Source organism: Chlamydotis macqueenii, chromosome 2 (genome assembly GCF_036417535.1).
Source record: "Chlamydotis macqueenii isolate bChlMac1 chromosome 2, bChlMac1.mat, whole genome shotgun sequence".
In the NCBI taxonomy this organism is placed as follows: Eukaryota; Metazoa; Chordata; class Aves; order Otidiformes; family Otididae; genus Chlamydotis; species Chlamydotis macqueenii.
Genome location: NC_141557.1, coordinates 44,656,803 through 44,678,215, shown reverse-complemented (window position 1 = coordinate 44,678,215; position 21,413 = coordinate 44,656,803). Strand labels below are relative to the sequence as shown.

The following is a 21,413-nucleotide window of genomic DNA, read 5'->3' as shown; positions in this document are numbered from 1 at the left end:
GACTGAATAAAGTATCAGAGAACATCCACTAGGGAAAAAGGCTATATTGGCCTGAGGATGGTTGGCGACAAATGTGACCTATTTTCAAACTGGGTATTTTTATTGGTAAGTGATGCTAGAACACCTATGAAGGAGAAAGCTATACATAGGATATGGAAATATAAAAAGCTTTGAGTTTTTGCTTATGCATAAATAGTTTCTTACTGATCATCTTGCTTTCAAGAGCTTATTAAGAGTAGATATGCAAAGAAGTGGTTTCCTCAATGGCACCATTGCAGTTCCTGGAGCAGCTGAAGTGTATTGTATGATTTAGAGCCATCTAGCATGAATGAATTGCATGCAAATCTGCTTACGCCTGCCCTCTGTAGTGCAGTCACTACTTAGTCATATAGGCTGCTTTTTGGAGTTGTTTATTATGGATATATTTAGATCTGCAGGCTCTGGGGAAGGACCGGTTTAATGAATCTCAGCAAAATGAAATCCATACAAAAGTGTTTACAAGCAAATGTTTATTATGTTAGAATTAAGCAGTTCTTGCAAGGCATGCACCATTAGGAACTGGGTTAATGAATGTTGGGGATTTTATTGATAGCCTTAAGTATATCACAGGAAGTGGGAATTCAGCTGGTAGTTACTTTTATACTATTGCCAGTCCTTAGAAGGAAGGAATCTGAAACAAACTTACAAAAACTAACAGTTGATTGCATTATGTAGTGATGAATTATTCCTTGTGGAACTTGCTGAAATGTTAAACAGAGTAATCTTTGCCCCTTTTACTTCTAATGCATTGAAAAAAAATCCAGATTGGAGGCCTTAACAATAAAATCTAAGGAGGAGAAAGTCTGATTTTGTCTCACACTTTTCCTGAATATTCTAAATGACCAGAAGAGTGGTAGAATGATGGCATGATTTTTCAAGTGATTAGGAAGAGAAGCAAACTTGAATGCTGGAGTAGTGACTGGTAGGCAAGGTATCATCTAAAGACAGCACTTTCATCTGGCTCTTTTAAGGGAGTCTTTGTCATCCACACCTGAGGCTTCCAGCAAAAACAGAAAAGGAAAGATGACATCTTAAGTGCACTTAGTGACAAACTGTGGGGTGGTTTGTTTTTTTTGGTGTTTTTTTTTTTTTTTTGTTTTTTGTTTTCCTTTTACATAACTGGGAAGCAAGAAAGTACAGATTGAGTTCTGGATACAGAAATTTCTGTGCAGATTACCAATGTTCTTGAATCACCTTGCTATGAGAACTAATATTCCCATGTAGTGTGGGTGGTTGCACTGTAGATACATAGTCTGCTTTCTGATTATTTTAGACAACTAATGTGTTAGGAGTATGCATGTTAAGATTCTACTGCAGATATTCTTGTACTTGCAGTAGTCGTCTTCCTTACGTGCTGTTCTGACCAACCTGGTCTCTTCTAAGGCCTGCCTTAGGTATCATATTTAAGTAATTCTTTTTGCAGTCTACACCTTCAGTGTATCATTGCCCTTTTTAAGCCACTAGCAACTGTAATGCCAAACTAGCGCCTTTGTCTTGCTTGCTGCCTGCCTTGCTTTCAAGGGCACAGTATCCTGGTGCAGCTAGCTTTTTTTCCTCAGAATGTTTGTGTGTGTCATGAAAAAATGCACTTTGTTTCTTGGATATTGTTTGCTTTCAAAATTCTGATGAAGTGCTGTAGCTGTAAAACTTCTTGATGACCTTCTGTCCATTCCTACTTAATAGTGTTTTCTAATTGTGTCTTAAAATAAGAAACCAAGGAAACGTTGTTCAGATCGGGGACATTGCCTTTTGTATATAGGACTGAATTGCAGTTTGATGAATATGCTGATACTAAATTGCATAAGCTCTTAACTTTAGTAACCTATGAGGTTCTGTGCCTCTTCCTTGTCACACTGCTTTCAAGCACTTAACTGGAATGCTGCAGCTTCTGTAATGATGTAAAGTAGCTGTTGTTTTAATACATGTAACAGTATTATGTAAGAGCCTAAGAGGATTTGAAAAACTGTATATTCACTTACAATTCTAGGATAACTTACCCTGGCAGAGTTCTAGTATACTTAAGTTGATTAAGTCACCAGTGTTAAGAACTTCATGAGGAAAAAGTGCCGTGTAGTTTTTACACTTGTGAAATATAAACCAGAGCGTGTTCACTTCTGCAAAAGCTGAATCTCTCTGTTGTACAGTGATCTTCTGCAACGATATTGGGGCATGCACCTTACAGTGAACTTAACAGACTGATTATTACTCTTCATATATCATTTTGTATTTTCTGCAGCAATCTCCTATCTAGTTACTGACTGGACTTAAACCAACTTGAGATAAGATGGTAGCCTAGACATTTATAGTTTTAGTTCATGTTGAAGCATGGTTAATTTTGGGTGTCTGTCAGTTCCTAACTAATTTAGGATGCTATAAATGAGGATAAAGTATTGAAACTGAGTAACTGTAGGCTGGGGTTGATCTATTTCTTAAGGTTTAAGTAGTTTGTATCCTAGATGGAAAATGTCAGTATCTCAGAGGCAACTTAAGTCAATTCAGTTTTATGTTATTGCATGTATTGCTAAGCAAATGAGGCCGACATTTTGGCTCAGAGAGTGTTCTTAAGACATATAATAGAAATTATTATTGCTTGTAATAGGTACTAACAGTATGTGCATGTATTTGCATCTGAGTACTTATATTTGAGCTAACATTTGATGCTTTCACTTCCCTTGATAATGAATAAAAATCATGTTTGTGATTCTGAATTCGCACAACAAAGATGATGTTAGGTGTTACAACAGGGTAACTTATTCAAATGTTAAGCCATGCTGAAGTGTTCATTGATGAATGGTGGAATGTTTCGAGGTCCTGTTATTAGTGGTCTTTGCTACACTGTCTGGCATAAGAAAATTATGTGATAATGTTAATAGACATTTGAAAAAGGTGAAATAATTCTGAGAATTCATGAACATGGAGTAGATGAGGTGATTTCACTAAAAGAGTCTGGATTGGTGGAATAGAAATCTGAGTTGTCTGTTTTCTGCAAAGTTCCTGCAGTAGGTTTTCTGGAAATAAAGATGTAGTATCCTGTCTAGAAGATAGTGATACCATCACAAACCACAATAATATGACTTCTGTCTGATATGCGAAGTATTTCTTCATCTGTTTCACCTTCCTGTTTTTTTTTTTTTTTTTTTGGAGGGAGGGGGAGGAAGAAAAAAGGAAAATGTGAAATTGGTTAGGTTTATAAATGTCTGCAACTAAAATACACCTGTTACTTTCCTGTAGCTGAGGACCATTTTTTCTTTCAGTGGGAACTGCAAAACATGGTCATTTCAGTTAAAATGAATTTTTTTAATATATCATGGCATCACAGGTTCTGAACAAAGTTCTACAACTGATTTACAGACACAAAAAGAGAGTACTATCAGATATCACAAAATTTGGAGCAAGTCCTTTTTAAAAGATGTTACCGCATACTACTTTGCAGAAGATAGTTTAAGGGACATGGCCATTTGGGAAGGTCTGGTATTCTTCTCTTCTTCTGCAATAATACTTTAAGAGCAGCTTTAGATCTTAAGTGGTGTATAGCTGAAGTATCTCATGTGAAGAGGATGGTGATGTCTATTTGTGTTACTTTTTTTTTATTTGTTTAGCTACATACTGGACATTGAAAGTAGGCACAAGAGGAAAACAGACAACATGAAATTAATTGCTTTTGGAGCTGTGACTGGTGTGAGGGCTTCAAATGGTGTAAAGCTATTTCTCCATTTTCAAATCCATGGGGCAGATTGCATTTGTCTTGTTTAATACCTCCTCTTAGAAATGGAAAGTGCCTTGTGAACTACAGCAATTATCAGCGTGGTTATGGAAAGTGTCTTGGGCTTTTAACACATTTCACAACTAGAGGCAGTTGGAACCAATGCCAGTGACTGCTAATGATGGGTTTGTCAATGGATCATAGTTTGATCAGTCTTAGCACATCTGTCCTCTTGATAGCTTTGGTTTCTAGTCTGTAATCATAACCTTGCTATTACTACTACTATCTTGCTATTGCTTTGCAATATATACCTACTTCAGTGTTGTCTATATATATATTTTTTTAATCATTCACCTGTTTGTGAAACAAAAAGCAAATGCAAGTTGTTTAAAGTGGGAGGCCTTGAAGAACCAATTCAGATCCTAGTGTAACAATTTCACTTGTCTGTATTGAAGATGATCCTCACAAAGATATCAACTATCTAGTGGGGTTTCTACAATACAGTTCTCAAATTTTAGTTTGCTCTTTACCAGTGTTCTGCAAACCACTCACCACAGCTTTGCAAACCTGTGTGAAAGGGAAAGCTTAAACTTTGTATGCTTGATGTGACTGTACTGTCACATACTGTGATGCATGCTTTCTTGAAGAAAATAGGATTGCAGACAGCAATCTCTGTGTCTAAAAGTTTAGGAATTTCTTGTCTAAGAAACAAATGTGTTCTTCAATTGATGATATCTTGAATCATGCATCAGATTTAAGTTTAATTTTTCCTCATACATCAGAGCTGCCTCAAAATCTTGCTGTTAGATCTCGGGTCATGCAGAGTCTCATAATTTTCTGTTATGAAATAATGTTATAACTTCTGTTTCTTCTCAGATCTATAATACTACCCCTCCTTCCCCTAACCTTTCATTTGTAGGTCCAGGAGCAGTGTTTTGTTAAGTGTATTGATCTGCCAAATATTTCTGCTGCTGGCTGTTCACAATGGTCCTTAAGAGTTGAAGCATTCTTGTTAGCATTTCATTTTTATTTCTGGATTCTATGAAGTGTTAAGGCTAGGCATCAGTAGCTCTGATGCCTGCAATACATTCTAAAATAATGAAACGGTAACACTTCACTACAGACTTCCAAAATGCGTAATGGCAAAACTTCATCAGCAGTTGGCAGCTCTCATGTCTTTTCAGAGCAAAATTCTGAAGACTATTTAAAAATAGGGGATAACATTAAATTGTGCAGGTTAGTTCTTCTTGTTTGGCATGTAGAACTACTTGATAACTTCACCATTTTAGGTCTAGTCATGCTGAATGGTAGAGAGATTTGCTGGTATGACTTGACATTTTATAATGTACTGTGAGGTGGATGCTGATGCTGTGGGAGATGACAAGGCTAATATGAAAAAAAGTGCATGTCCACCTTGACAAATCTACTGTAGTGTTGTATTGTGGAACTTGTCAGGGCAGGAGAGTTTATAGGGTTTGCGGTCATTGAAGGGGAAGATACGTGTGTATGCTGTGGTGTAGTCATGCAAAGTGGAAAGTAAAGTATTAGATAGCATTGTGTCTGTAAGGGCTGCATTGTAACACTGTTGCCTCTGTGTCTTCTGTCTTCCTTTCCCCCTCCCAAAATGCTGCACCTGCAAAGAGTTTTGACTGTAGGGCAGGTATAGATTACTGTCGTTCCTTTGAGTACCTGAGTGGTAGTTTTGGAGGTGAAGGAGGAAGGGCTTTGCTGGACTGACACACTTGTGTGTGAAAACAAAAGGAGAAGAGAGGTTCTTGGGATCTTAAGTCCCATATTGAATCTTGAATATTCAAGGAACATTGGATAGTATGAGGCTTAAAAACTTTCTGGAGGAATTGAGTCATGACTAGTTTTCAGAGCATGTGGTACATGTTAAGTTTGTATGTTCTTCACTCTTGCAACACTTTGTACCTGTCTCTAGTGTGTTAGCTCTCCCTTATATAAGAGGAAAGGTGATCAAAAACCCTTTTGGGGAAAGGAGATTGACACACTGCTGAAGATGTAACATCATCATATATAAGTAGTGGCTTATATAGTAATGAAGACTGTTTTTAAAGGCTCATGGATTAGGGTGTGAAGGTATCTTACAGTAGGATAGCGGATAAAAATGGATAGGAAATATTAGAAAAATATGTGAAAAATTCTACTTAGTTTGTGTACTGAGTTGATATTTCCTTCAGTTTCCTCTCAAATTCTAATGATTTGTACAAATTGCATTCAGAGTGAAAAAAAAAAACCAACTTCTGGATCTCTGTGATCAGTTTATGTCAAATTTTATTTTGCTGTTTCTAGGAAGACTAGCAACATAAATCTTACTCTCAACATATAATTATGTTGTCAATAAATAATTGGTGTAGATGCTGTAATTCATCTGAGACAAAAGAGAGCAAAAGGGGAAACAGGGTGAAACTTATTTAATCTATCTTGTGGATGTGTATAATATGTACATCCTCTGAACGAGTCATCCTAAACTCCTGTTACTGAAAATGAAAATGTGTGCTTTTAAGAAATGATTCATTTGATCTGTTTAGCTATCTGCTTTAGGGTGCAATTTCTTTTGTCGTAGACTCTTATCTGTGTTGACTGAATCTCCATTTATCTGAAGGGAGACAGGAATGGTTAGCTGGCTGTGGACAGATGAGCGCCAGTGAAGATTTCTTCAGCTTTTATGTCTGTTAGCTTGATAATGCAGGGAAGTTTTTGCATTGATAGTATTATAACATTTTGTTGAAATGGGACCTTGAATCTTCATTTTCTAAAGTAAGAAGCAATATACAGATTAAGGTAAGATGAACTAGGTTGATCTTGCATGTTATGTATACAATACAATGAAAATTTTTGGACAGGATGAAGTGCTTAAAGAAAAACTAGGGTCTCTGAAACATGCTGTTTTTCTAAACAGATCTATTGGAAATCTTTTCATCAATCTTTTAGAGATGGTTGAATCGCAGTACTGTTGTTAAGCCTCTTAATAGGATGCATGTGATATTATAAAACAGCTTCTGCAGATCTCCATTACAGAGGCTGTTTGCAGTATTTTGTGGGGTAGGATATATGAGCTTCTATGGAAGGAAGGATCTGTTCTGAATCTATTTACTGGTAAATGTCTACATTGCATAAAATGAGTATTGGGGGCGTAGCTGAATTCTGGTACAATTAGGGAAAACTGCATTTTAAAAACCATAATTAGCCACATGGATTAAATGCTGCTCATGGTTAGTAAGCTCACCAGCTAGGAAAACCAAACTCTAATGCTGAACAATGAACTTATATAGGACTTGAGATAATGCTAATTAAAAGAAAGATAGGTAAATATTTTCTGTGATATAACTGTCTCTTGAATGTTTTTCCTCGGGCTGTAGTTTGGCTTGCTGGCAAAGTATGACTGGTTGAAATTACTGTCACTTGCTGCAGTTTGCTGCTTCTTCATTTGGTAAAAATGTTCAAGAGGTCATATTGTAAACTAGATCACTGAAATGATCTGTAGTTAAAACCAACCCTGTTCTAAAGTGTGGTGGTTGTAGTGGTGTTAAATCTGGAAATTTTAGGTGACTCCATTTATAGTTAGCTTCAAAAGTTTTACTGATGAGACGGTTTTACTAAGAAGACAATTGCAAAGAAAGGGTCACAAGGAGACTTCAGTCCAAAAGCTGGTGCCTTGTGAAACTGCACTCTTGGTTGATCTTTTAAGTGCTTTAAAAATTCTACTTTCTTACTCTAGGGAGAAACTGAGGAAAATAAATTAGTTCTCTGAAAAGTTTTGTATAGCAACTGCAGCCCTTTAGGTAGCATATCTAAATTGTAGTCAAGCTTTGTATCTATGTGCTATGAGAGTTTTGCATCAATTTCATACTGCTGAACAGTTCTTAATTTGGTATGTTCACTTCAAACCATGTGTATGTCTGAGATCCTTGTGTTTAGCTGTGGGAGCTTTATCTTTGAAGATTTATTTTAAAACCGTAGAATTAAAAGTTAGTTGATCTGTTATAGTGGATACTTTATGTTAAACTGTTAATGAATCTGCATTAATTTTATTTCAGCTAATGGGGCTGCAACATTAGTAAGTGTAGCTTATCTTCCGTTTTTGTAAGATTTTATCCTATTGATTACTGTCTGATGTATTTCTCCATGGCTTAAGCATAACTGATTTTTGCTGAAATTTTGTTGACAGGTTGATGATTATGTGTATTCTGTCATTTAGAGATAAATAACTTGTTGAGTTTGTACAAAGATGATTGCAAATGTGCCAAGTGAACAAAATAATTAGTATAAATCTTTCCTTACTGCTGAGTGTTGCAGTTACTTGAATTCAGACAAGTTACATCTGGCTGGGTTTGCACTCTCCCTTTTGCTCTGCAGGGGGTGGAACTTTCTTGAATTTAAGAAAGAAAAGCTAAGTCAAAATTGCCTGAGGCTTTTTTACCTCCATCTTCCTTACCTTCTTCATGGTTTTGCCGTGCACTCAGAAAGCTTTGTCTTGACTGCAAGTGTTCGTTTTGAATTCAAGACTTAACTGAATCTCTCTTAAAGCCGTATCTCTTCCTCAGAGTAAATGTGTTTCATGATCTGGGACACATTTGTAGGATGTGATGAATTTGTGTGAATAGAGGTCTTAAGGTGAATAAATCTTGAGGTTGGACTTAACATTCAAGAAAGAAATGGTCTGTAAAATCTTTAGCACTGGAGTTTGTGGTGTCAGTAACTTCAGTTACATAGGGAATGGTTGTCTGTTTTTTGACACAACTTTTACTTTTTTAAAAATGTAAGGGCTCTAAAACTGTTCAGTAGTTTAGCATAAGGTACTGACTATAGGATACTTTATGAGTAAAACAGATTGGTAAGGGAAGGTGGTGTCCTAATGGCAGTTTAAAAAGTTATCTTTGTAGGTTTGTGTGCTCTTTCTTCTTTTTATTTTCTTAATCTTGAAGCAGAGAAGATTCCACTTAGAGTGCTGTGGAGACAACAGTTCTATGAAGTGTGTTTGTATGGAGTGGTTTTCTTTAGGTTTTTAAATGCTTGCAATCCTTTTAGGATTGAGACTGGAGTCACACAACTGTATGGGGCACAGCTGATTAATATTACCCCCTACTGCTCCATAGAGGTTAAGGTTAGGTGATTTATGTGTGTACGTGGACTATTTTTTTATTAGCTTGGATTTTGGGGATTAGGTTAGTATGATGGAACACCGGACACTATAATAAAGCATTATGTGAAAACATTGTGTTGGTGCTCAGTGATAGTAAAAAAAAAAAAAAAACAAATTGGCCAAAGAAAGTAGTTAGAACAAGCCAGAAAATGTGTAGAGAAAGGTGAGAAGAATGCTAAAGCCTGTGGAATAACCTGTGTAAAAGGAGTAACAGACTAGGATTTGAACAAAATTGAACTGAAGCTAGGAAGGGAAGAAGCTAAAACTGTGAGTTGCTTGAGGCAAGGTAAATAGAGTATGATGGTTCTTGTTTTAGAACAGATGGTGAATGAGAAGATGCACAAATTATCAGGAGATTAAAAACAAACAAGAGGAAGTGGTTCTTCTCACAGCACATAGTTAAGCTATTAAACTCATTGTTGGAGGATGTTCTTCATACTAAAAATTCACATGCTCTAGTAAAGCACCTGCCTAGTTTCACAGGGAGGGGTGGAATCCATCAAGCATTATTAAACACAAAACCACTGCCCTCTGATGTAAAGAAGTTCTTTAATCTCTTAAGGTGGGTTTCACTATTTATTGCTATGTTTGTTCTGTGTTCTTCCCTATGTATCCTCTAATGGTTACCAGCTAGGAGAGTGCTTGACATGGACGTCTGGTTTAATGTAGCATGCTCTAATCTAGTTTTGTACTTTAATTGGGAGTGGTAGGGGAAAATTTGTAAGATGAGCAGTATGGAATGTACTGGGAAGCATATATACCAGCCCCAGAAAATACTGTGGCATCTTCCAGTGAAGTGGAATGGTTTTTGGAAGAGCATCTGAAACATAGTGCTTACTAGCAGAATGAAAGGGTACAGTAACACAAAACACATTGAAGTTTTTTAAAGCTTGATTATTATCTTTAAAGAACAAAAAAGCCCCAAAGCTCAATGTTTCTACAATTGTTACGCTTACTCTGTTCCTTGTCTAGGTTACAAGATTTCAGAAGCTGATTGATTTCATTCAAATTTTTCAGGGGTGGAGGTCTCAAACTGAATTCCCACAGACTTTGGAAGTAGACAGCTGGATAGAGAAGAGGCTATACCATGGCTCCAGCTGAGAGAAGCAGTAAGGTGAGCTTGTTAAACATCAGAGAATCTTCACAGGACCCCCAACCTTGTAATTGAATCCATATGAAACCAGGTTCATTAGTTCACTGCCTGTGAAATAACTTGTTTAGCAGGGAATGTTTTTAATCTAATGCTTGCATTTTGACTTCAGAATAGCAAATATAAGGGGCTGTTTGCCAGCTTCCTTTTCAAAGATTTTCCTTTTGAAGTTCAGTTTTGAAACTGTGAAAATACATTCTAAAGAGCTATGTTTTTTGTATTTTATTGAGGTGGCAAGAAGCCATCTACTTTTCATATTTCTAGCTACTTTGCACTTAAAGTGGGAGAAATGGTTAACTTTTTAATAGCTACAGATTTTTATTTAAATATCAATCTATGTTAAAGATGCATGAAAAGTTTTTGGGAGGCTTTGTGTATGAAAACAAGGGCAACGGGACATAAGACCTTCAAAATCATGTTTGAATATGAACTCTTTATAAGTTGAATCTTGTCTGTTTAAATGCCAAATTAACTGGTAAGCAGGAGTTCAGAACAAGTAAGCTGAACTCTTGAGTTCTCTCCCCTTCATTCCCACTCTTCTTCCCCTTCTCCTGACTCATTCCCAGGACTGCTGAACATACGCAGCCTACATGCAAACTTTTTATCACCAGTTTTCATACCTCCAGTCAAAATATTTAACAAGACATTTTATTTAACACTAAGAGTACATCCAACCCAAATGTTTCATTACAGCCTGTGAAACTTTGTTCATTTGTTGTAATTACAGTATTGATTGATAATGTGCAAATTAGAGTAACAAAACTAAGGCTCCTGTGTCAGTCTGAGCTTTGCTAAACAGGAAGCTGTTAAAAGAGAGAACGTAAAAGTCCAGAGTCATTCCATCAGATCTTTGTGTTAGAGCTGTTTCATGCTGCAACACGAAGGAGAAATTTTCATTATCGCACTGTTGAAATTCTTTTTCCTCAAGCGTGCTGATAATTTGATTTCAGAAATTCTTTGGTTACTACAGCATGGTGTATCAAACCCTTTGCAAAAACCCCTGAAGAATTTAAGAAGTAATCTGTAAAAATGCAGCAATGTAACTTTTGGAGAATTACAGGACAATAGTTTTGCTTATTTTTATACAAATATATGATTTTGTCTCTTTATTTTTAGGTATGCTTGGGAGTGACAATGGACTATTTATTTGCATCAGATACTCTTATATGAAAAGATCACATTCCCAAAGAGCTTAAATATTATTTCATCTTCTGAAACAGAATGGCAGGTTTCAAACGAGGATATGATGGAAAAATTGCAGGATTATATGACTTGGATAAAACTTTGGGCAGAGGCCATTTTGCTGTGGTCAAACTTGCTCGGCATGTTTTTACAGGTGAAAAAGTAGCAGTAAAAGTAATTGACAAGACCAAACTGGACACTCTAGCCACTGGACATCTTTTTCAAGAAGTTAGATGCATGAAACTAGTGCAGCATCCTAATATAGTACGACTGTATGAAGTGATTGACACCCAGACTAAGCTTTATCTTATCTTAGAGCTAGGTGATGGAGGAGACATGTTTGATTACATCATGAAACATGAAGAAGGTCTGAATGAGGATCTAGCAAAAAAATATTTTGCTCAAATAGTTCATGCTATATCCTACTGTCATAAACTGCACGTAGTTCATAGAGACTTAAAACCAGAGAATGTGGTCTTCTTTGAAAAACAAGGACTTGTGAAATTGACTGATTTTGGCTTCAGCAACAAATTTCAGCCTGGAAAGAAGCTCACCACAAGCTGTGGATCTCTTGCATATTCTGCTCCTGAAATTTTACTTGGGGATGAATATGATGCACCAGCAGTAGGTATGTCCTCTTTGAATTCCATCAATAATCTAAACTTAAGTACCATGATGTTGTGCCGCTCTGTTTTCTGTTTCAAAATAGTGCCATATTTGGAAGCCAACTAATTGGCAAGAAATAATATCATAACCTGGATGAGTTAATGCCAGAGCAGCTCTATTTGAAGGGAACTCTCAAAAATGCTTAAAAGTTCTTTTTGTATGAAATGATACAATTGTATACATTGTAATTAACTTTTCTATGAATGATAATGTGAATGCAATGTGTATATCTGTACTTGCTTTGTTAGAGGACCCATCTCCTTTTCAGAAAAATGCTTGTTTTCAATTTATTTTTAACATCCTCCCCCCCACCAGTGATTTTTTTTTTCCATTTAGCTTTATAAGAATGACATTGTCAGCCTAGGCTGCTTACATGTTGAATCCACTTTTAATAAGTACTAACTTAGCTATCGAAGGAGGAGACAGGGAATTAAGGAAGGCTTTAACTCCCTCTTCCCCTTCTCTGCCCTTTTCTTGTCTGAGAATTGAAAGTAGGGGATGAGTTCCCAGTTACTCCCAGTTGTTTAAAAGGTAAGAGAAATAGTAATGTCTAACTTAGTCTGGATGTTTCTAGCTGGAAGGTGGAGTGTGCTAGGCAGACTACTACAGATAATTCTCTTCCTGTCTCTGTTAGGTCTACTGCATATGCTGTTAGACGTAATGTAGAGGGTTTTTTAAAAATAGCTGTAAACTTTGATAGAGTCACTAAATAATGTCCTGTAGTCATACAGATTGCTCATATCTGTTAGTTGAGGTAGAACTCACTACTTCTCCAACAAATTTAGGGACATGTAATTCCAAGTGATGCTTCAGAAATAGATTATTGTAGTCAACATGCCTCTTGTATCAGGTTCTGGGCAATAAGAACTTTTACCATCTTAGTATAACGCTCATTTGGGCTCTCGACATGGCTGTGTGTGTGTTTTGCTGAGGTTATAGTAGTGTCTGTAGTGATGGTTTAAATTAAGACTGACTTGTCCTATTTTTTCTAATTGACCAGTGTAAACAATCAACTAGTTTTGTATGCTGACAAGGTATTCCTACACACTATTGTACTAAAATTCTTGCATTATTTTATAATAAAATATTTTTAGCTAGTAGATCTTACGGTCTTTGCTTAAACACTTGAATGTCACTTTGACTTCTGACTTTGCATAGGTTTTTTACTGTGGGTTTTCTGGACTTGAAAGTGCTTTCATTAGAGTGCTACAATTAGGGATTTTAGATGTTTATGCTATTTGTAGTTTTGCAAATCCATGTTGATGCTACAGTGATACTTGACAAAATTATTTCTGTTCAGAGTAAAATGTTTTAGATAAGTTGACTCTGGTTTTATTATTGACAAACTAGACACTCTAACTCCTGAGTTCTTCTGCGTTTTTCTGTGTCTTTTTATTTTGAGTTTCCTGAAGCATGAGTGTAACTAATTACAGTAGCCTCTGAAATTAGATGGAAAAGTGAATTTGTTAAATATTCTGTACAGCGCTTTATGTGAATTATTTATTGAAAAACAGAGTGGCAGTCAGATTTTGTAGGATGAGCAAAAAAATCAAGTCTTGATATTGCTGCCCAGCAAAAGATGCTTGGAAGAAAGAAGGTGTGTGGGGATTAATTTGCAGGGCGGGGGGGGGGGGGGGGGGGGGCGGGGGGGCTTAGGGAGGATGGCATTAGGAGCATTATGACCAGATGGTCCAAACTGAATTATATAGTTAACAAAGTGCACTTTGGACTTCTTAAGTGTAAGAATGGTGGCATCATGTAAAATGTCTCTTAGAGGACTTTGTAAGCAATTAGGTAGGTAAACTTCTGAATAGTGCTAGAAGAAAATGGTTGAATGGATTCATAGAGGAGGATGTTTGACTAATATTGAGTGGATTGATGTGAATACTAGAAAAACTAGAAAAAAATTCTTCTCGCTGATGTTTAAGGATGCTAGTTAAGTTCTATTTCTGAGAATATTTAAATACACATCAGTGGATTGTTTTTGCTTATTCCTCAGTATACTCTCTGAATTACTGGATGCTAGAACTTCTATCCTAGTTGACAGCTTGCAGTGCTTGTATTATAACTTTTTTAGTGGCAGTTTTCATCGCTTCAGAGACTTTGTAGTGCAGTACAAAGTACCATCAGTACAATAGTTACAGAATAAAAATACCAAAATTTATTACAAGTTGCCAATAAGGTAATAGCCTTTAAGAGTCTGGCTTTTCCTTTACTAACTGTGAGTGAAAAGGTAAGATAAACTATGTAAGGTTTCTAAATATGACTTATTTGTGTATTTTAACTGCAAATATTATAGGGGGGAAAAAAGAAAAAATATTAGGGAGTTCTTTAAAGCCCTTCTTCCCCCAAATTGAGTCTTAAATGTAGAATCTTAAAAGAATGTATGTTTAGGAAAGTTATCACTAACCATGTAATTATGCAACTGAGAAACCAGCTTGTGCAAACCTTTCTTAACTTTTAAAGATAAACTTTCATGCTAAGATGAGGTCATCCTAGTGGACTATAAGTATTTATAAATTCAGAAGTAGACATTTTAAAAAGATTACACTGGTTATGTTTTGATGCTGGTAATGTGCAAGGGGTATATATAGCCTGAAATAGTGGTGAAGTGCTGTGAACTCATTCAGCATTTGGCTGAGTAAGGCTATTAATATTGCAATAATAATGACTGACAATGGCAAAGATTTTTTTGCCAGTTTGGATGAAATTACATTGTAGCTGAACCAATCCAAGAGCTAGTTCCTTATGAGAAAGCAGGTCACGCTTTCTCCAGTGCAGCTACGTGGTCTGGCTCCTTTGTGAGTATCTGACCACTTGAAAACCAACTCAATTTACTGAAATGCCAAATTAAAAAGGATTGCCCTACTTATGTTCTATGCATATTAAGGTACATTTGCATTCATAATATTTAAAAAAAACCCATACCTCTCTTAATTTGTAAAAAATTGTTGTATTTGCAAAAATTAATGCAAGAAAAATTGAGATATATAATGGGGCTTTTTTTGCCAAAGACCTTTGCCATGGCTTTTCTGATGTCTTATAATATTAGAATGAGTATATAAAGGAAAAGACTTTACATTTTCTTACTACAAAGAGCTGAAATACTCAGGGAAAGTCTTTTATTAAGTTACATGCTTAATAAATATGATGGAAAAGCTTACTTTATGAAAAGGGAAGTGTTTCAGCTAGTTTAGGGATTAGTCTCCCGTTTATGATGCTACTTAAAAGTTTTCACACTTGAAAAGAAAGTAGTTAATTTAGGTCTTATTTCCTTTTGTGTTTAAGGTTGTAGTTAAAATGATGCAAGCGGAATATTAGGCAATGATCATATGTTCCCAGGGCCTTTCAAAAAACTGAGTGAGTTAGATAATGAGAAGTTCTATTGCTTGTAGTTTCCCATGTTTTGTTTTTTTTTTTCCCACCCTTAATTAAAATTTGTTCTAGTTAGAGGAAAGTGAGAGAACTGTTGTTGCACATAAAGTTGATTTCGTAAATCAAGTGGACGTATTTAGATCAGACAGTTGTCTAGAGCAGTGGTGTAATCCAGCAAACTCCAGCGATGTTCGAAAGTGAATAACTACAGATGAGAGAACAAAGCATGCTTCTGGTAATACTTTTCTTTTGTTCCTCTACGAGCATCAACAGAAATTGGATCATTAAATAAATAGAAGTCACCTCTTTCCTACATGATAAAGAGTAATTACAGTTTTTCAGATTAGTTGATTCTTTCAGAGGACAGGAAGTTCTATTTTAACTACTTGGCATCTCTACAAAGTATTAAGTGCTGTGTAGGCTATAGTAATTCTGGAAGACATTGACACTTTTAAGTTTTTATTGTTGCAGTCAGATATTCTGTATGTGATTTCGTGGATGCATGGAAACATTTGCAGAGTAAATTCATCCTTCTGGGGATGAGAAATAGCCAAATTCAGATTGTATGACTGGGATTGTCTATTCAGCACCTATAAGAGGTCTTTCCCTTCTGTTTTGCTTGTGTCAGTGCAGAGCTACCCCTTCTCATGTGCTGCACTCTGTTGCATGGCTGATCATTTAATGAACTGATTTTATTAGCTAATTTGACAGGAAACTATTTAACTGTTCTGCAGGCTTAACTTCTGCCAGGTTGGCAGAGCTATTTGTACCCTTAGCATCCAGTGGAAGAGCTGGTGCAAAGGAAGTGAAGCATGTAGCTTGGCCTAGAGTCCTGGGGGCAGGTCCTACCACCTTTCCTTCTTTTGTGTTAGCAAGTTTAGGTTAGATCCACTCAGCCTAGCTCACTTATCTTCACCTTCCATGTAAGAGAAACTCATTTGACTGAAATTGATCAAGTATCATTGCCATTGCATTTTTAGGAGAATTGTGTACTGTACTTAGCTTCAAATGCTTTTTGAAGCAAACCGGAAGGAATTAATGTGAGTACCTTGTGGATTTCCATGCTGCGCTCTCCTCCTGTCTACTTGTTTTAGTGCACATGCTTTTCTGCCTTCTCCCTGCTGTGCAGTGTATCTCACTGCTGAAAAGAAAACGGAACCAAATTTGAAAAATGATCAGAAATTAGCTTTTTCTACTTTTAAGAAGGGACAAATATAAGGAATCTGTTGTAGAATACTTCTGGGAAGTTTCAATCTTGAGGATATTCATCTCATTAACAAAGAATTTGTGTTCTGTGGCAATTTGTATGCAGGTAGTAAAATTTATTTTTAGTGAAATGGGAGTCCAATTTTTCCTGTAGTATGCTATCCTTTGATTCTGCTTTTTCCCCCCTCAATCTAATCACTTTATTGACAAGAAACTACTTTTAATGCCTCAAATTGAGGGTTACGCTACAGATATCAGAGCCTTGTATCCAGAAGTGAAGTTATGATGTGATGGGGCTGTAATGAATGGTAGGGAGTCTGTGATCCTGATGACTTCTCAATAAATCTATGCTGCTTAATATTTATGAAGTATAATTTATGTTCCATTCTGGATTACTTTATGCACAAGTTTTAATGCATTCACTAATAAACTGCTGAGTGAATCAAAGAATAATTTATCCAAGTGAAACTACAGAGGAGAAGCTGTCAAGATAGTCTTCAGTTACTACCGTATCAGCTCTACTTGAAGTTAAGTATAGAGAGGTTTCTTATTCATCTTGCTGTGTTCATGGGAGAACTGTTTTCATAATATTTCAAACTGCTGTTGTGGAGCAAGATTTCATTATAATAGCTACATCTCCACAGCCAGGAAGCTTAATTTCATGTATCTTGCAAGCAAATATTCAGATTACTTATGTTCAAGCCATGGCTGACTAATTTGGCAACACAGATCTGGTGGGACCTGAATCAATGGTGTACTGCTTAGTTATAAACCAGATGCTCAAGTTTTGCCTTCATGTGTAAAGCTGTACTTTTTTATAAATAAAGCTGTTACTTTGTACTTTATTTATAAAAATTATACATTTTACAGCTAAAACCTTTAGGAAGAGAGAGTTGATCAAAAATATGAAGGATTTCTTAGGTGCCAGGAGCAAATTGTCTTTAGTATTTATATATATTTAAAAAAAGACCAAAAACATTGCAGTGAAACATTTCTATAAGCTCAATGTGCTGTATAGACTTTGACATGTCCAATGATTCTGAGAACATGTTTTATACAGAGAAAAACTTCATTCTACATTTAGATAATTAATATTGTTGTTTTTTTTTTATCCTGACTATTTTCTAGAGTAGTAGTACTGGAAAATTGAGTCATGCAGAAAATGTTGGGTTTGTGGTTTTTTTTTTATGTAGAATCAGTAACTTGTGAAATGCGGCTAAGCAATAGAAACTGAAGCAGAAAGAATGCATTTTTAAATGCAGAATTGATGAATTGGAGAAAAACAGACTGTTTTGTAATAAAGGCAGTGCCATGTGTTCAGTAAGACCTTTCAATGGTGGTGTTTTTTATTAAAATATCCTTACTGAAATTTGAGATGCAGTAGTTACTTAAAAAAACTCCAACTATTTGCCTGTATTTTAATAGTTTTATGCAACCAGCAAAACCCATACTATTGTCTTCAGTGAAAAATAAGTACTAGTTGCCAGACTGAATGAAAATAAGAATTGCTTCCGAAGATAAGACTAGTTACTGATGATCATGTCTTATTCAAATAAAATAACATATATAGAACAGACTGTTTCATCAGACAGATAAGCTAATTATGAAAATAATTTGCTAAATGCCATTTGCTATTTATGCTCTTTTCTGGAGAGACGGGGAAGGAAAAGATATCTCTTAATTCTCTTGTCTGCTATGTGTTCTAATAGTAATTTTAATTGGATTTGTAGTGCTTCAAAACAAGGAGAAAACCCAGTTCTGCCTGTTAATTTTGAAAATGTTAGCACTGATTGCATGTGATCTCTTCCTCAGCTTTCTGCAAGGGAAAAATAAATCCCATATTACAAAGACCAAAAAAAAGCTGAATTAACAGATGGTGACATCTCTGAAAACTAGAGGGGTCAGTACACAAGCTTATTCAAAGCATTTTTCATCAAAAGTTTAAGAATGGAAGAATAGTTTGATCAGCTAAAAATCAAGTATCTACAAAAAGGTAATCTTTCTTCTTTACCCATATTCTTCAAACTTTACAACTGGTCCAATTTGAGCATCTTCCAGATTTGCCAGCAGTCTGTGCACATGGGAGTGTAAAAATATTTGTGATGCACAGAAATGCTGAAAAGGTTACTACAAAGTTATTCTACACTATCTTGCTACTGACTTTTATACCAGGAATACAACTTTTTAAAGCTTTTTAGCTTATACAGGGATGGAAGTACTTTTTCTTATTCTCCTTTTGAAGCACAAGTATATCAACAATATAACAGGCACTATTCAAACAATTCAGTAATATGGTACCAGCTTTTTATCCTTTTATACTGTAGTATATAATTTTCATCACTGTTTTTAATAGAAATCCCATTTTCTACAGTGTTTGACTTGTCATATGAATTTTTACTCTTAAACTGTGTTTTGGTTCTTCAGACAATTATGTGACGCTATGCTATAAATGAGCCTATGCTGTTAACAAGATCTTAAATTTCAGCTTGTAACAAGCGTGCTTATCCTCGTGAGTTGTCAGCCTGTACCTACTCCTGAGCTCAATGAAGGTTCCACCAAGTAAACTAGTTTGTGATGGAGTTTAAAACGGCCATCTTCAGATATTGGCCACTTGCTGCCTAGCCCTGAACATGCCCAGAGTGCAGAGATGCTACACAGAAGAACTTTATAGTGAAGTGCTGATGTGTTGAGTCTTTCAAAGCGTGTCTTCAACAGTTTTCTATGGATTTGGCTTTCTTCCACAGATCTACTCTGAAGAGGTTGTGGCAGCAGTGGTGATGACATTCTCTTTAATGTCTTAAGATAGTGGTTACAGTAATTGCCTATGATGCAGGAAATGGGGGTCCGTTTCCATCCTTCATTTATCCAGTCTGTTGATACCTCTGCAGTGGCAAAATAAACATGTAAACATTTGTCATCTCCATAAAAGTTAATTTGTGTTTTTTTTGCTTATTAAGTGGCTTCTAGTGGAAGATAAGTACTGTGTTCAGCTGTTACAGTAAACATTCCAATGAGAAATGTATAGAACCTGACTAAATTTACTTAATATTACAAATCACTTCTGAAGAAGCAGACTTTCTGTAGAAAGATTTATCTTATCAGCTCAGCAATATACACTGTGTAAACTGTTAAGCAGTTCTACATTTAACTCAGGAGGAAAAAAAATCTTTTTCCCATAAATGTCTGAAATAAACAACTTTAATAAACAGACTACATAAAGTAAAATGAGTTTTTAATTTAAGTTGAGTGTGAATGTGGCTATTCCAAAATGAGTATGGATTTTAGCTGCTTAAAATCACTAATCTACATAGCATATAAAAGTGTTACAAGTGTCTGACTTCTGAGGAATGGTAGAAATTTCAGCAAATCTTATGCTATGAGGTTCCCCTATGTCATATAAACTGTAACTTTCTGCAATGCGTGGTGCTTATTTTAGGAGTAAATCAGGAGCTTCAGAAAGCAATAAATGACTAATAAAATGGTGAAGCCCAGCTCGGTGGTTAAGCAGATGAATATCCTTTGTGCAGTGTACAAACTAGAACATAACAGATGTTTGACTGTCCGGTGTTTAAGGCAGGCATAGCGTAGACAGCTAATGACGTAGTTTGGTTTCTATGGCAGTGACTTCATGTTATGTAAGGAAGTTGCATATACACAGCCCTGGTTGTCATGGTTCTAGGAATCCTGCTTGAACAGTCAATTTCTAATCAACATTATTTAATGACTTTAAAAACAATAAAATATTCTCTTCTGCAGCTAGCTAGTCACTGCTTTTAAAACTCCTAATCTCTCTTATTTTATTCCTATAGCAATAGCAGTTTAAAGCTACTAGTACCCAATTTAAAGGCTAAATTGCATCTTGAGAACTTGACTATGCTTTTGAAAGAGACCCTGATTTTGGCCACTGCGGTATACAAGTGTGCCTGCCTTCACTATGGTGGTTTGAAGCTCTACAGGTAACAAGCATGCTAAACGCATGCAGCATGTCAGGCCTAAATTCTGCTTTTCCATCAGTTTTCTGCAGAGAGAAAATTACATGGAGGAGAGGAGAAGTAAGCAGTTTCCATAAAGCCTTCAACTGCTAGTTACTAAGAGTAGTAAAAAATTTGAAACTGTGAAAAATACTCCTGGTTTAAATCTGTTCTTCTAAAAATGGGTCTCTGTAACCCTCTGTTCCCTGTGTTCCTTCAGTTAAGAGTCTCAAATCTAAATCGGCACTGACACATGAGTTCTCAGCTGTGATAGGGGAGTATAGCTGCAAATGTATGCTGACTCATTGGCCCATGGCAAGGAGTTTTGCTTACAAAACTTGCTGCTCTATCTGTTTAAACTACCCAGTAATAAATTTATTACATCTAAAGGTTTCATCTAAAACCTCTTTTTTGAGCATTAACATAGTGCCATAGCTAATATATTATCTTAATGATATGCCAAGCATGTGAAGGTGGAGGAGAGGCAGATCTGTGCAGAATTCTTTACTGTATGTACTGTATGTCAAACCATTTTTGCACTGAACTGAAGGTAAGATTTTGTTTTTAAATGGCATAGCCCATTTAACAGGTCTCAAAAAAGCAATCTCGCTCTGCATTCAGATCCTGCCCATATAGTTCTGTACTCTCCTTTGGTTTTGTTTTGTTGGGGTTTTTTTGTTGTGTTTTTCTGTTTTTGTTGTTTTGTTTTGGTGCTTGTGCAACCCTTTAGTGAACCAGTGTCATTCAGTGAATGGGTAAAAATGTAAACAGATGTTGTCTTTGCTTTTAAATGTATATCTACAGCTTCTAATAATGTGTGAAAGCAAGAAACTGTCTCGGCTAGGATTTATCCCCTGAGTTGATATAAGGTATATTGAATTAAGAACATACTGTAAGGGCTGCCTTCACAAAAAAAAGTTGTGTTTTTTTTTTTAAAGTGTGTGGAGAGCTAAA

General features: G+C 35.9%; 1 protein-coding gene across 4 annotated transcripts in view; it reads left to right on the top strand.

Annotated features, from left to right (window-relative positions):
* SNRK (SNF related kinase) overlaps positions 1 to 21,413 on the top strand; it is a 41,800-nt gene that overhangs the window by 1,381 nt on the left and 19,006 nt on the right. For 3 of the 4 annotated variants that reach the window (XM_086742762.1, XM_086742764.1, XM_086742763.1), the window contains exons 2-3: positions 9,927 to 10,023; positions 11,176 to 11,869. The exons of the other annotated variant lie outside the window; for it this stretch is intronic. In XM_086742762.1, the coding sequence (XP_086598888.1) occupies positions 11,281 to 11,869 (589 nt within the window). In that variant the 5' untranslated portion in view covers positions 9,927 to 10,023; positions 11,176 to 11,280. The remainder of the gene's footprint in view (positions 1 to 9,926; positions 10,024 to 11,175; positions 11,870 to 21,413) is intronic. 4 annotated transcript variants of the gene reach the window in all.